General features: G+C 46.5%; 1 protein-coding gene across 1 annotated transcript in view; it reads left to right on the forward strand.

The window, feature by feature from the left end:
* Window positions 1-16,623, forward strand: part of RAB40C (RAB40C, member RAS oncogene family) — a 37,927-nt gene that overhangs the window by 16,286 nt on the left and 5,018 nt on the right. Inside the window, exons 3-5 of the mRNA XM_075514764.1 lie at window positions 4,234-4,294; window positions 6,515-6,575; window positions 16,205-16,282. Coding sequence (XP_075370879.1) covers window positions 4,234-4,294; window positions 6,515-6,575; window positions 16,205-16,282 — 200 coding nt within the window. The remainder of the gene's footprint in view (window positions 1-4,233; window positions 4,295-6,514; window positions 6,576-16,204; window positions 16,283-16,623) is intronic.

A 16,623-nucleotide genomic window follows, 5' to 3' on the forward strand; every position in this document is an offset into this window, starting at 1 on the left:
GAAGAGGTCAGAGTTTCCTCTAACACATCCTGCCTATTCCCATGGGAAAACAGCTTGCTTTCTTTGGTTTTCCTTATACCAATTGGCAAAAGAAATAAAGGTTTGGAATTCCCTGGAGTCTTGCCCAGGAGTGTGAAACCTGGCTCTGCAGAGGGGAATCGGGTGTCTGACATCAGGCTTGGTGACAGCAGATCGCTTTGCAGAGCGCCCCGTGCCAGGTCGGCTCGCTGCTCGAGAAATGGGGTTGAGATGGCGTCAGCGTAAGTAGGAGTCTGAAGCAGGGCTGGAAAAATAGCAGAGGAGTCGGCCTGAATGCTAAATTAGAGAGAACAGCCCAGACTTGTTTTCCAAGCCTCATTCATTTTGTTGCATCATGCTAGATATTGGTCAAGAAAGAGATCGGTTGATATAAAATAAGCTTTAAACACGACTGTTTTCTCTTCCCCCAGTGCTGCGTGCCCCGAGGGCCGGGCAGGGTTGCGGAGGCAGCTGCTGCCGGAGAGTCGGCTGGTTTGCTGATGCCGCGTGTGCCGCAGGAGCATCGCGTGGGGTTTGTAGCGGCGCATCCCTTCCGGGGGATCAAAGCACGTTCTGGTGGAGAATAAATGTCAGTCTCGAAATGAGCTGTACTGGGCTGCGAGCTGAGGTGATGCTCAGGTGGGGGAAACCCTGTCAACTACAGAAATTAAATTTTAAAAACTTCCCTTAACTTACTGGCGTCTGAGCTGCCTGAAATGAAAAGGCAGAGGAGCAACCCTGGCGCGGCACGGCCACGGCCACGGCACGCTCTGCCAGCGGCTGTCGCGCTGCCAGCAGCCTCTGTGCAATGGTGGCACCTAGTGGCTGCTGTGGCCCTTTGTCCCCAGGTCCCTGGGACAAGGGGGAAGCCAAGGCTGAGCTTGAGCTGTAGGCTGGGCCTACGAAAGCGAGCTGGGCTCCTCGGCTTCCTTGTCAGCCGTAAATGGGGGGAATATGTGTTGGGCTGCAGCTCGGGAAACTGCTGTGTGTTACTGGGACTAAAAGAGTAAGGTGCCAGCTGGGAGGTGGCCAGTACCGGTGTTAGCTGCTGTGGCAAGTCCCGTGATTTTAAGGGCATCTGTGATTGATGCAAGTTTTCTAGCACCAGCGAGCCGTGGCCATCCTGCACAGCTACAGGAGAGCTGTGCTTGTGAGCTGCATCCTGCTCTGAGTACTAACCAGCTGAAAAAAAAAAGAAAGACAAAAAAAAAAGATGTTGCATGCAAGCTTTAAAGGGAGGCTGTTTGAGCTGTCCTGATGAACTGAGTGTGTATGGAAGAGGGAAGCTGAAATTTTCTCCAAAATGTTGCAATTGCACAGTTTTTGTCCTTATCAGTGAGCTTGTAGGTAGAGGTTTTGCTCAAAAACCTTTTGTAAATTTAGCCCCTAGTCCTAATTTGGGTGTATGCAAGTTAAAAAGTGCATTACTTTCCTCCAACCCGTATTACCAGATACTGCATAATGCTGACTGTAGCCTAGAATAAAAAGTCAAAGCAGCTTTGCTTTTAACTCGAGTGTATGTGAATTCCTCAGGCCAGTTTCATGGCAGTACCGCAGGTGTGTAGTCCTCAGAAAGGCCTTTATCCTTCACCTCCAGCACTCTGGTGCCAAGGAGAGAAATTCTGCCCAAAGACGCGGACTGCCCTGAGGCTAGGCAGCGAAACCAGCTGACTGGCAGCTGTCTGAGAAATGTGAAGAGATAAATTTGGTACTTTCCTTTCTGGATTTTGCATTCGGTGTTTGACGTTGAGTGTGGTGGGCAGCAGGTGCCTGGAGAGTCTGCCAGAACCGCTCCATCGTGGTGAGCTCTGTTAATTTCCCGCACAAGCAATGGGCTGCCATCCCTGCCTGTCCCTGGGAAGGGATATCTGCAGGGGCAGGTAAACCATGCACCTCGTACTCCCTCCCTCCATACCTTCTGTTCTGAGCATAGATGTTGCTGTGAAGGACATGAAGGACTTCTGCTTTGCCTGTTTATTTTCCCTGAGCATCTTTGGAGCAAGGAGCAGTTGCAGCAGGAGCTCAGGAAGTTTTCCAGTGCTGTTCTCTGGTGGTTGCCCACTTTGGTCATGGCCATATTGTTCTGCCCAAAGGCCAGTGTTGCTCTGATTTAAAGTATGTGGCGTAGTTTCAGATGGGCACGGAGGGAATGGGTATTTGAAGCATTGCTCTGGTGACCGAGTCATGTGTATCTGTGACAGGGAACACATGTTCCCTGTGTTGGGGGTGCAGGCTGGGCAATTCCTGAGCGTGGAGCCTAATGAGGGCATTTCTGGGTTTGTGTGTTTGGCGTTTCTGTTCTCTTTCCAGTCTAGCTGAACCTCTCTCACTTTTAAGAGCTGATAGTTGAGCAATTTATTTCACCTGATGGCAGCATTTTTGGAAGTGCGTGGCCTCTGTGCCCTAAAAATGGTGTCGTTATTCCCCCTCCTTGGTGCTGGCATGCAACTGCTCTGTCCATGCAGCTGGGCTGCTGGTGCAGAGGATGCTGAGGACTTACTGCTTGCAGGGAGCTCTTGTGCCTGATGAGAAATGGGGCAGCTCTGCATGGAACAGAGTCTCTGGGGATTTTGCATTTGAAACAGGGCAGTGGGCTTAATTAGCCCCTTCCCTAACGGCCCGTCAGCCTGTGCCAGGGGATGGTCCTGGTTCAGGAACTGGGGGGAGATGTCTGGATGCTCCCCTCCTGGATGCAGAGCAGGCTTGCTCCCACTGCTGCTTGCCATCCTTGGGGACGAGGGAGATTTATATCTGCCTGAAAATAAATACAGATCATTCACTTGTCTCTGGAGGAAGATAAAATGTAAACTGTCTATTTTCTGTGATAAAGCACTGGAAATAGTTGGAATTTAAGATAATTATCTTTATTGCTTTTTATAGCACCCTGTGAAGGCTGAAACCTAATTTGTTTTTCACTAACAGGGAGCTCCTGCTGATGACTCAGAAAAATCCATTTGCTTTATTGACAAAGTTGTCTGGTTATCGGGGCAGTATTCTCCTTGCAGGAAAAGGGAAATAAGGGTTGTAACACAGTGGTGGGTTTTTAATATGGATTCAAAGTTTGATATCTATTGGTGAGAGGAAAAAAATAAAGTTGATCTAATCGGAGTGAAGCGACTCTGTTTTAATAAAGACGATTGTAAATTAGTTTATGCTTTAGTGGGTGTGCAGTAATGGTGCACGGTGCTTTGTTTAAGCAACTTCAATACACTTGAAGCTTATTAACTGGAGGTTGTGGAGAAGCTGCTTTTCCTGGGCACCTGGTGCCCCTTGGCTGTTCCCAAGCCCAGGCTTTGGGGAAGGAGGTGGGAGGTGCGGTCGTGCCTCTTCCCTCCTGTGCCTGGGGCCATGGGGAGCAGCGTGTTCAGCTCAGTTTGGATGTATTGCTTGCAAGTGGAGTTGCCCCTTTTTTAAACTTCTTCTGTGCCCCTTTTAAAACTTCTTCTAATGCTTCTTCTGAATGTGAGAGACAGGCTCCCAGTTTTTAACAAACTCTTTGTGTATCTGAAGATGCTGGGCACCCCTCGTGCAAACGAATCGCTTGGCAGCACAGCCTGGTGGTGTGGTTTTGAGGGTCTTCTGCTGCTCTGGTATTATGGCTCTCTGAAAGGCAGTTGTCCGTGCTGCACTCTCAGCTGTTGGTGGAGGGGGAGTGCTTTCTGCCTTTCCTGACCCTGTATGATACGCACCTGAGAGCTGCTCAGAAGAAGAAACAGCATTCTCTGGACAGGCTTTCAGTACCACCCACCTCCCAAAATGTCCTTTGAATGTTTTGGGCAGTGATGTTTGAGAGATGGTGGGTCTGCAGGCTGACTTAGCAGAGATGCTTCTAAATTGTTCGTTGCTCTGGCTTACACCCCCCCAGTCTGTAACTTAATGCTGTCACTTGGGATAATGCTACAGACCGCTGAATCTCCTACAGCTTGAGTCCTGACAAGTTTTATCCAACAATGGAGAAGTAAGAAGCAATCTAGGGGTTAACTATATTTTTAGGGAGGAGGGAGGGAGCTCCACAAGGGTAGGCTTTGCCTTGAAGCAGAGGTCTCTTTCTATCAAGTCTCTGTAGCCGTCCATAAACACGCAATACAGCAAGGGGGAGAAAACATCACTTTCTGTAAATGTGAAATGATAGATCTGGGTGGGCAGAGCGGATTTCTGGTCTGTCTCTGACGACCTGCTCGGCATTTGCTGAGCTTTTTATTGGTTTCCTTTCAGGAATTGACTACAAGACCACTACTATCTTGTTGGACGGCAGAAGGGTCAAGCTAGAACTCTGGTGAGTATTTCTGAGCCGCTTTGGCTGCGAGTGCAGGACCGGTGACAGGGGCAGTAGTGCTCTAGTGGGATGCTGTACCGAGCTGTGGGGAGTGCAGAGCATCCCCAGCTGTGCAGTGAGGCTTGCTGGGTGTTCTTACCAGTGAGTTATTCTAGCAAACCAGACCCCTTTCTGTTAATTGAGTAGCACAAACAGCATGCTGTTCTTTGCTGGAATACTCCGATTTCACTCTTTCTCTGTCATACCTGACCGTGTTCCCATACAGCTCTCAATCACTGAGGGAACAGTATTATTTTGGAAGTAATACTGGATTTTCCTGAAATCCTAGGATGAGAAATACAGCCAAGAGAATAGGAAAGGAGGAGGAAAAAAGTGGGTGGAGCTCTTAGTCCCTACAGAAGCTGGATATTTCTCAATGACTCAAGTAGAAAATTAGAACAAGAGCAGTGAATAGACCTCACAGTTAGTGTCTGAGTATGGTAAACCCCTGGAGAGCAGGACTTACTGGAGTGACCTGACACTGGGATGGAGATGAGAGAATGCGGCATGGGAGGGGTGACCTCTGCCTTATCTGTCAGCACTGGAGGGAGACCCGGAGTCCTTCTGGCCAAGCTTTGTCTGAGGTTTAACCTGCTGAGAAGCTGCCACAGCAATCCTCTAGATGAAAAGGGAAGGATAGGTAGCCTGCCCCTATTCTGGGTTTCACAGAGATCTAGTAGGGAATGACACAGGCCCTAAAACATGAAGTTAAATAGCCCCTTTACCAACGCTTGCATCAAGTAACAGGAATATTGGTAATCTGTGTGAATTGTTAAATAGGAATGAATGCCATGTTCTCAACCTCAGTGACTGGCTCCAGCAGCGTATGGGTTCATGGTTTAATTATACCCCTGCTCTCTGAAGCTAAATGTCCTCATTTTTCTTACAAAAGAACAGAAGCAGCTAATTTGTCTCTTCTAGCTTGTATGCATATGTGCTGTTTATATTCTTTTGTCTCTCTTGTAAGATGTCTGTTTTAACATTTCAGCCCCAAGTATGTGGTTACTTATTGCTTCCCTCTTGAAACCCTCTTCTTTTTATACTGTAATTCTTGAGCTGGAGAACCAGCACAGAACCTGAAAAGCTGGTAGCGTTGTTTTGTAATGCCTTATAATGTAATCGTTTACCATTACTTTCCTCATACAGCCCAATATTTGATTGTCGGGGGAGAAGGAGATTTAAGCACAGACTGTTAGATTGACATCCATGACCAATAATATGATCCTTGAAAGCTTTAGATCTGAAAGAATGACTGTCCTGAACTTGAGGTCACTGCCTTTTTCGTATAGCTGGTGCAAATCTGGGACTGAGGGATTCATCAGGCTTCTCAGTAGTCATTAATGTGTCTTTTATCCTGGCCCAGTGAGTAGATATGACAAACATCATAACAAGTCTCTCATTACCGTGACGCATTTCAGTATATACTGGTTAAATCAGTGTGCTGGGCTCTGGCTTACTGTCCCAGATGTTCCTGAAGGCACTGAGAAGTGCTGGTAGTGTAGTCACACTTATTTACACCATGTCAAGAGTTGCAGTCAGGACAAATGATAGTGACTGAATAGCCCCTTATTGTCGCAGTGGGATAGAAATGCCATTCCCTAGTCCTGTTCCTGAGCTCTCTGTAGGGTATGGTCAACCAGGTCTGTCAGAGACCTGGGTATAAAGATACTTCCTTTCATTTTTGGTTAAAACATGTTTGAAAAAAATAAGTGAAAGTAGACAGTGCAAGACAATTTCTCCTATCTTGAGTGCTTATGTTTATTTCACAATAGATCAGCTGTTCTCCGTGACTAGGAGAGGTCTGTGGTCTCACTCTGACTTTGAACTCCCGTGGACTGCAGGGAACTAGAGAGAAAATCCTTTGCCCAAGGGAGTAAAATAACTTGCATCCTTGTACATCATAAGGTAGAGCTGAAGCTGAGTGGTTTTGGTTTGTACCTTCTCCATGGGAAGTACAATGACAGTGAGGACCTCTGGAGTGTGTCTGACTAACTAAAGGTGGTGATGCACCCACCGATTCTTCCCAAAAAACCACCGTGCAGAGCAGTTTGGGTGCCATGCATGTTCTAAAGATGTGACAAAATCAACACTGATTTTTTTTTTTAAGTCAAATAGGAGATGTGCAGATGGGATTTGATTCTACAAATTTCATAGCTGTAACTTTACTTTTCTTTGTTGCAGGGACACATCAGGGCAAGGAAGATTTTGCACCATTTTCAGATCCTACTCTAGAGGAGCCCAGGTAAGTGTGGCTCTCAGTGCTTTGATGGGGCACACTTGCTTTTCCTTTAGGCTGTAAGAACCTTTCGTGCCGTAGTAAAGAGCTCTGAAGAGGAACACATCAAGCATCAAAAGGATGGGATCTATGTAAATGCCAAGAGGCACTGTGTGTTGTCTTGCTGCCTGGTATTCTGTTTTATGAAATGGTGGGAGAGAGGGGAGTGAATGACAGACTTTCCTAGACTGCTACAGAAAAGGTCTGTTACGGACTATATTCAGTATTAGTTTCTAGAGAAGGGCTGAGAGATGGGGTTATAGATGACAAGGCAATTCTAGCTCTAGATCTGCCTTAGCTTTAATGTGGGAGCTCATACTTTCTGAGGTTTGTCAAATTTGTTTAAAAATGACACTGGCTTTCCCAATGGAGTTCTTCCAGTCTGTGTTGCCTCCAAGTCAGTTCCAAAAATAGGGTGGCTCCTACTTCATGCTTGACGCAGACTTGAAACTAGAGCAGCTCAATTGGATCGTAAAGTACGTTCCTTAAAACATGAGACAGAGCGATGCATTTCGAGTTTCTCCTTTGGGCCCTGCTCCAGAATAGCATCTAGATTCTGAACAGCAGAAAAATCTTGCGGTCCTCTGAAAAATTGCTGTTAGTTAACAGTGCTTTCTTACAGTTTTATTGTCATCCTTTTAGTAATGTGACAGGGTCCCTCCAGGATAGTCATCCTAAATTAAATGAACTATTGTGTTTTCCTTTTGTTTCCAAATTGGAAAACTTTGGAGAAAGTTTCTCCTCTCTTAGACACTAAGAGTCGGAAGCTATATATCAGCCTCCTGACTGTGCCAGTGTCCTGGCAGCTTCCCAGCCTTTGGGAAACTTTGCCACTTTTATTCAACCTCTTGCCACTATTGCTCTTGGCTTTTTGCTCCTTCTAGCTGTAGAACTTTGTTTTGCTAACTGGCAAAATCCATCATGCTCTCTTTCTGTAAGACTTCCTGCAAATTGACTTGTACTGTAGACACGAGAGCACTTTGCCTGGGATGTGCTGCTGATATCTCCTCCAGTGTCTCGTTTATTCTTGCTTGTGCACATCTCTGCTGTTGTGGCTGGCTTTGAGGCAGCTCCTTTGAAGCAGAGGCCAATTTCCTGGTGCTTGCACAAGTGCAAGGCAAGGAGTGTTGGAGCGTGCCTTCCGCAGTGGGAGAGTACAGCATCTCCCGTTCACATGCTCACTCCCATGTGTGAGTTTATCTTTAAGCTTCCCTCTGTCCTTACTACATTTCAGAAAAATCTAGAGCTCCAATCCTAATATAACCTGTGGGCTTGAAACCGTGTCACTTCCTTTACCAGTTATAAATAAACGGAATCAGTCAGTGTGGTTTTCTGATGACCACATAACTTAGCTTTGGTCAGTCTTTTTCTGAGACATGCTGTGTCAGATGCCCAAATCAAACTGGGAATAGAAAGCGGCAGGCTTCCCAACTAATGTGTCCAGAAATATCATTTGAGATCTTTTACCCCTGTCTGCAGCATGACCTGCTTTTCCAAACTGCTGTACAGAACACTTTCTCCCCTTCCTGTAGACTGTGAACTCCTCAGAGCAAGTGCTGTGTCTCCACAGGGCTGCACCCAGCAGAGCCTGCACCCGCATGCCGGAACTCGTAGCTGCTGCCACCATACAGTGAACTGGGGCAGACAGGGAAGGTGAAATAAGTAGTGATGAAAATACTTGAATTGGATGGACAGACAGGTATACGTCTGTCTAGAAACTGCAGTGGAGCTGTAAGGCACTTGCACAGTGCATCCTTTGGGTTCCTGCAGCCTATTCTCCCTAGACGCTACGTTTGACACTGGATGCCATAAGATGTCGCATATCTAGCTGACCTTAAGTTTGAAATTGAAGATTGCTTTTATCTTCCTTTCTCAAAATTAAGTTCTTGACCTTCTTTGCTTTGGAGGCAACATCTTGCCCTTCTGCTATATTTATCAGTATTGCTTTAGGAACTCTCACCTGAACATCTGCAAGGCCTGCCTCATCCATCTTATCTGCTTACTCTTCCCAAGGAGTGAGTCTGAGAGACGTTCGCAATAAACCTCATCAGCCAGGCAGAGGGACCTTTAATGTGAATGCTTTATTGCTGAATGCTGGGGTTTGGAGCTTACTTAAGCAGCAAGGTGTAGCTTATGGCTTTACCTCAAAGCCTGCATTCTGCTTGTGCAACAAATCCCTTTTCCAAAGTACTGTTCTGATGCTTCAGTCCTGATCTGCCAAAATAGTCAACCTTTACTCTTAAAAACAACAAAACAGCAAGCCTGCCCAGTAGGAGGAGCGGTAGTTCCCAAATGAAATATCTCCACTGCCCTCTGAAAGTGTTCTTGAGATGAGCACGGTGAAAAGTGGGTGCCTCTTGAAGGCTGGTAGCTAGAGTCCTTGTACAGTCTTCTCCAGGTGGCTTGGAGTAAAACTTAGATTGGTTTCAGCATCAGCTGATTGGCTCCCATGTGGCAATACAGCAATATTTGTGTATTAGCAGGAATATAGATATTGTCTCTCAAATAACTCACCACATCTTTCAATGGAAGAGGAAAGTATCTTAATTTAAACTCTTAATGGTCAACCAAAGCAAGAGGACTGTTTGTTTTGAATAACAAATGCCTGTGTGACTGCAAGAATGGACTTCAACACCTCCAACTATTTTCAGTATGCAGAAGCTAACTTCTTCTGGCATAGCCTTAGCATAAAGACAACTTTAACCCAGTGTGGTCTTGGGGGGAAAAGAGATAAAATGCTCCTGAGTTCTCTTGTTTCTTCAAGATGTATTTAATGCTGTGTGCTGTACAGACTTCTTTGCTTCAGCTGTCTGCTTTCCTCTCTTGGTATCATCAGACTTCAAGACTTCTGCTGTAGGAAGCCTGATGCAAATCCAGGCAAATGGAAGCAAGAGAAACAGCTTTTTAATCTAACAAGCCAAAAGCTCAGGAAGAATAAATAGAGCAGAGAAGAGAGACGCCAGGGTAGGAAAAGCTCTGTTTAAAGTGCAGTGTGATACTTGTACAAGTACGGCTTGGTATAAACTGGCCACAAGCACCTTCACACTGAAAATTAGCAGAAGGTTCTCACTGAGTAGAGGAGTGAGACTCTGAACTGAGCTTCCCGTAAGGAGCACAAGGGGAGCTTGAAGAATGAGTTTCCAAAGAGGGCTTTGACAGGTTGGCTGTGAGAGCAGGAGGCTGGCCTCACCAACCTGGCAGCCCTTACAGGGGTGACTGAGAACAGGGTGAGTCTATCTGAATAGCCAGTGCTTAAGAGAATACTTGGTATGAAAAGTGCCTTCAGGTAAGGGACGCACACCTGACTTTCCCACACACACATTGTTTCTCAAGTGTAGTGATAAGAATTGAGTCTTTTGAAGTAAACCCTGGAGAGGTTGCAAAGTAGAAAACCAGTCTCCAAATAGGGAGCAGACCTTCTTGGGAGTTTTCCTTTCCCCCACAGCACAGCCTCATGCTTTGCTCAGTCTGGACTGCAGGCTAGTCCCTCCCCAGTGAAAGGACTCTTCTTGAGCACCTTGATGCCTTTCCCAGTTTAGAGTCCATACCACTTGCCTGGGTATGTAGCCATGTGGCTTTCATGTTCAGCAGGAACTTCTTCCTCTTGAAAACATCTAAAGTAAAATAGCTTCACTGTCCTTGATGAGTTGTCTTCAAATGAGGACCAGTCCCTTCTTTCAGCCAAGGCGGACCAGCCACATTTGCCTCAGGATTTGCTGTGAGGATCACAGATCTGTCTTGCTTTCCCTCCCTGCCCTGCCAGGCTGATCTGATCTCATTAGGAATGCAAGGAGCTCTTTGGCTCAAGGTGGAGGCTTGTGGTGTACTGGTGTGCCTGGGACCCCTGCCTTTTCTTATCTTGCTTCTCTGATGTTTGAGTTTCCCTTCTCCTGTCACAGCTGCTTTCATCATCCCTTCCCTCTTAGGGTCTATCGGGCCTGCGGGTCCTGACCGCATCGCTTCAGGGTCTCTCTTTGGGGCAAAAGAGGAGCAATTGTGTCTGGGATAGCAAAGCACTGGCCTCTAGGCACTGGTGGGGCAGGGAGAGTGTGCAGGCGATGTCATGGTGACTGCGGGGCCAGGGGAGGGTACAGATGGAAACCCAGTAGTGTTGCGACCTGCAGAACAAACTCGGGGAGTCTGAAGCTTGCTGTGTTGCAGAAGGATTTTTATATTAATTATCGCAGCGTAGCATATCGTGAAGGGCATTCAGTGATGCTTAAAGGTGCTTCAAAAATATTTCATTTTGCTCTTGGAAATCTGCGTTTTGACTTTTTCTGCTTGGCTTTAAGGTCTCAATCATACCGACAGCAGAGCTGGCACGCTGATCTCAACTGTTGGGTGCAGCTGTGGCTCTTCTGGCTCCTGTGAGCAAACGCAAGCTATTCCAAGAGTTGTCGCAGAGGGGAGAAAGAGGGTTGTGGTGGTGCTTTCTGATCTAGCAAAGAAGAAGCAGTGCTAGTATCATTCCTGATGTGCTTATGTGCCAGTGATTTAAACTGTTTCTGGAAATGTGGCTTGCCAACTCTTCCCAGGCAGTGTGATAGAGAAGGTCCTTCATGAATAGTTTCAGACCATCTACAGGAAGCCATAATCAACAATTCAAAAATGCTCCCATCTTACAGCGAAGCTGCAGCCCTAACAGAATAATGAATATTGTTGAGTTCTGCTTAGGCAGGTGGTTTGAATAGCTGCTGTTTATCCTGTTCAGGGCTTCTTAGCATGCAGGAAGGTGGTGGCTTTTTTGGCAGCTCAGCAGACTCTGAGATGTAGGCTCTGCTCTACCTTATGGCTTTCTTGGTTGCTGCAAATATCTTACCAGCCTCAGACCATTTTGATGGGGTTGTCCAGCTGCTGGAGGAGTCCTCCCTGCCTGACAAAATGTTTATCAAAAGCTCAGTGATAAATACCCCCCCCCTCCCCAATGTGTTATGGTGTTGGGAAATGGTTTGGCAGCAGGATGTAATTGCCTGTGAGCCAAGGTCCAAGGTGCCAGCTGGAAAGCCACGACCAAATGTAGCTCCGAAAGAGCAGGCAGGAGGGACAAAGTGTTCTGGTTGCTGTCAGCGCTGGATCTTTGTTTGTGGCTTACTTCATCCTGTGGGCCAGAGAAATCCAGTCTGGGGGGGTCTTCCAGGCTTCTTCAGCAACAGCTTTTTTCCATCAGTGGAGAATACCAGCGAGTGATGCTTTCCTGGCCACCCTGTCATCTGCCTGCACTGAGCTGAAGTCTTTCAGTCGTGTGTGCGCTTGCGTCCCCCTGGCCGTGTTCTTGCATGCTTGTCTGAGTGGCTGGAGATCCAGGTCCTAAAGCATCTGAGAAGCCTTTTTGGAGAAGTCTGCTCTGCAACGATGGAGGAGCATGCTGCTTCTCTCTCACCTTTAAAAGCTTATTGTTTATAAGCCTGGTCTAAACCTGCAGCAAGCAGACAGGGATGATACTTCCCCCGTCCCCCCCTTGGTTATGCGGACAGATCTTTGTGTAAGCTCCTGCTGGAAAGAAGTTTGGGTTTTGGCAGAGTAAGTGTCCACATGTGCTGCTGGATACAATAACAGATGATCTCTCTGTGTTCCTTGTTCACTGTGTGATGCACTCGTGGAAATTTCTGTCACTGGTGTGCTTAGGGTTGTGCCAATCCCAGTAGCGTAGAACAAAAATGGTGGAAATGAACTTTGAAAATCAATGTGAAAAGACCCGAGACGGGTCTGGGGATGAGTCCAGCCGTCTTCTACCTCACACAGAAGCCTGTAGGCAGGTTGAGGAGAAAAAGGCTGTTGGAGTGTTGATGAGGGCTCCAGAATACCCTTGATCTGAGAACCTGAGGGTGCAGCTTTTCACTTCATGCTGTGGGAACCTTTGGTACGTAACACTTGGTTTTTTTGTGAAACTAAAATTTTAGAGGTATGGAGATATTATGGTGTTGACAACCATCTAGGCACTTAGAGAACAGTTTAGGCTGCAAATGGGAAACTGTTCATTTGTCTAGTTGAGTAAGTTAAAATTCTGTGCACGTTATTCCAAAGGAGACTTTTTTTACAAAAATAAAAAAACCAATAGATCTTTCTTGGAACTGTCTGCAGAAATGGAGCCAGCTCCCTCTCTGTGTGCATGTCTGGGTACTGTTCTCTCTAGGGAAGAAAATGCTAATGACAAAGCGTATTTGGGATGTGTGCTCTAGAAACGTGGTGTCTGGAGCATGCCAGTGCTACTTGGAAGAAGTACGAGGTTATCTGGCAGTACCGTGAGCTGGCCAGAGACTTTTAAGACAGCTTCCTCCATCTTCTGCTGAGTTACGGTAAAGCTGGTCTTAATACCCATGCTGGGGAGGATGGGGACAGAAGCAAGGCATTTGACAACTTGGCCTTGGTGTCTTCTGAACTTTGGGAAGCTTTACTTGACAATGTTAACTCTAAATGTGCATTCATGGAGCTGTGTTATGACTTGGAGGGTAAGCTGGCAGGCAGCGTCTTGTCTCTTGCATTTAGATATTGTGGTCTTGACCTTCCATCCTGCTCCTGCGAACTTGGGCTGTGTTTTTGCTGATGTTTTGTCCTTATTCCTATTTAAAGAAGATCCAGACTGCAGCTGCCAGCAAGCTTAAAAACTCTCTCCTCCTAGAGCATATTTCTGGCAGAAGCAGTCTTCACAAACTAGGTCTTGGGTCTGTTTCTCTTGGCTAAAGGAACTTGTCAATCCAGAAATAAAATAAGTAGACTTTATTTAACTTGTTGGCAGTTTGTCTTGGAAGGGGGTCATCAAACTTTTTGCTTTGTTATTTCCTGACTCTCATTCATTCACACGTGCAGCCTTGGAAGCTCGAAGTCAAAACAAATATAACAAAAATGAAAAGAAAGCTCAGAGTCTGTCTGTCTGTCTGTCTCTCTCTCTCTCTCTTTTTCTTTTTTTAAATGCACTTAATGTGATGTATACTGGTATTGATTTGGTTCTTGAAAAGCAGTATCTTTGGTTTTGTGGATTTTTTAATTACAGAAAATAATTACTTCCTTCTTATTTTTTCCTGTCTAAACCTAGGAGAAACTGATTCTCTTCTCCAAAACAAAAACAACCTCCAATTCTTTTTGAGCATGAAGTTTTTTGACTGTTCTAGAAATGACACTGCAAAAAATTATGGACTCTAGACATGAGCCCTAGACTTTCCTTGGAGGAAACTAAAGATGCATCTGCTCCCCCCACCCCACACATGCTTCTGCAATTATGAAAACTCATCGTCAGGTCCCTCAGAACAACCTCAAACCCAAGCTTTGAAGGGCTCACTCTTCATGTTGGGCTATCAAACATGAAAACCAACCCACCATGCATGACTTGCCTTTTGTACCCTCTCCACTTTTTTTTTTTGTACATTTGAGCCTTTCTGCAAATGGTACAAATGCAGAAGCATAGATGTTGGAGGGCCAGCGAGGACAGAAAAAGCAAGCTTCTCCTGGAGAGTGACTGCCCGGCATGGAAGTGCTGTGCAATGAGGTTGGGGATAAAGCTCAAGAATCAGAATTGTTCTGACCAAGACTTTTAAAAACAATAAAATTGGGCAGGCTTTGTGAGAGCTGCATGTTCTGAGAGAGCTTTGAGGGAAAGGCAAACAACATGGAGGCACATCCAGCATACTCGGAGAAAGGCTGCTTTTCCAAGTGGGGGGAACACTTCAAGTGCCAGCTTAAGCCATGACTTTATTATGAGGATTCAAGTGCCTTTGTGGCTTAGATGCCCTGGTGTTTATCATTCCCATGTGCTCCAGATCTCATGCTGATGATTATTTTGTCATAAACTTGAGGGATATCACATATATGGCTTCTGTACAGGCTTCCCCCAGTTCATCACAAGCTTTGGCAGCAGGAAATATTGTAGAGCTGTGTTTCAGGAGGACTAGGTAGTTTGTGTTTCCCATCTGTGTCGTGGATCTTCCATTTCGATGAATAAAGGAGCAACTCCACTGGTACGTGAGGGTGCTTGGTAGTCTCTGACTTGTACCAGGACAGATGCTAGGCAGTTTGTCAGCTCCCTCCTTCACTGTGCTGTATCAAGGCATCTCCTAGGGAGGACTAGGCTGCCAGCTGAGATTTTCCTTTGCCAACTTAAGATCTCTTTTGCTTGCGCTGGGGACTTACTGTAGGGGCGGCTGTTCCTGGGGGATACCCCTGATTCAGAGAAGACTGGTTCTGCTGAGCTTGCTGCTAAGTGATCTCTTATCCTGGAGTCAGCTCAGGCTGGTTTGTTTTGCCCTTAGCTTAGTCCTATTGCTGCTGGGTTACCTTTCATCCGGCGCTGCATTCCCAGCTGGGGTGCCTCCTCTCACAGTGCGAGATCATCTGTTCCTCTGTAGTTCCCATTTCGGGGCATCTTCAATTGCGATTCTGTGAAGTAACCTTGAAATGCATGTTGTCAGTTGCAATGTCCTTGATTGCAAAGAAGAGAGTGACAAGAAGTCAGAAAAATAACAGGAGAGTTGCAGAAAGGCTGCTGCTTAAGACAATTCTCTAAATGCTGTATGTGCCCAACTGGTACTGAGAAGCAGCTCCTGATGTGTTGACTTGTGTGCCTGCAGGGCTGTGCATAGCCTACTTTCCTTGTGTCTGTCCTCAGAAATACTTTGATTCAAGAAAAGCTCACGTGTTAAGAGTTGCTGTGGACCTGAGTGGTGGCTAGCAGTCTGGTCCTGCCCCTGAGTCCTGATAGCTGGTCTCGGGTGGAGACCCTCTGAAGTGCTGCTCCATGTTGTCACGGCTGCAGGCACAAATGTTCCTGCCTTGAGTTGTGCCTGTCCTCATTGCCAGCATCATTGTGCTGCACCTCAAGAGGTGACTGGGAAGTGAGTCGTGGATGTGGGTGGTGTTTAGGGATGATGGATGTGGGCCTGAGATGCAGTAGGTACCTCTCTTCCAGAAGAAAGGGCAGGGGGAAGGTCCTTCAGCGGGGCCTTCGATCTGACCCTCTAGGGTTTGCCAGCATCGCTGTACTGTGTTTGTTCTCTGCTGGTGCAGCAGTGACAATTAGCAACACCCGCTGCTTTCAGCAAAGCCTGGTGAGGATCCTGGTCTTGAGATCTGTCCTCCAGTGTGGCTTATTGGCATCACTCAACTTCTTCCCTGCCAGCAGAGGGACAGCAGAATGAGACAGGTTCTGGAGACGGGAAAACATGCTGAAGATGGGTGTGCTTTATTGACTTTGTCATGTTCTGCTACCATCCTACCACTGAATGCAGCTGTTCCGCATAAGGGGAAAAGAAAAAGACTGTTTCTACCTCAGTGAGTTTGTATTGGATTTGCACAGCCTTGATCCTCCAGATACACAGTCACCGAGGCAGTTCCTCCTCCTTTGTAGAAACTGCTGCTTTGGAAATTATTTGGGGGCTGTTCAAGCCAACACAAGAGTAAAACCTCCCCTAATAGTCTGGGACTGAGTTAGTACAGTCCTGTTGTCTCAATTTTTTCCCTAGTAAGCACACAAATAGTGCAGCTGGAGCAATGTTCTGTCCCTTAGCCTTTTGGTTTCTGCATATGGAGGTGGTCTTTCAGGTGTGTCTCCCTTCCAGTTTGCCTACTGTGAAACTTCCTGATTGCTCCTGATTTTCTTCCATTAGGGAATTCTCTTGGTGTATGACATCACTAATCGCTGGTCCTTCGATGGGATAGACCGATGGATAAAGGAAATAGATGAGGTAAGTTGAATGGAAGAACACGTGCGGTGGTCTATAGCAAAACTCTGTGGAGGTGCCACCTCTGATATGGGGACGAGAATGGCTCTGCTATGGAGAGGAAATGATGGCAGTCTGCTAATAAGCAAAGTAAGTGTCTGCCTTCCACTTCTGTGTAAATCCAGAGTAGTAGGAAAGGGCTTGAGAATGGCCAAGAGAGATAGGAAGGTTCCCTCTAAAATGGACTGTAGAGGAGATAAATTAGTCTTCCTCACCATGTAGTACTGATTTTGGCAGTCCCTCTCGGTCACAGAGCAGTTCCTATTTCTTTGCTCTCACTGCTATTGTAGCTAAGCAGAAGAATA

This window comes from Mycteria americana, chromosome 12 (genome assembly GCF_035582795.1).
Source record: "Mycteria americana isolate JAX WOST 10 ecotype Jacksonville Zoo and Gardens chromosome 12, USCA_MyAme_1.0, whole genome shotgun sequence".
NCBI lineage: Eukaryota > Metazoa > Chordata > Aves > Ciconiiformes > Ciconiidae > Mycteria > Mycteria americana.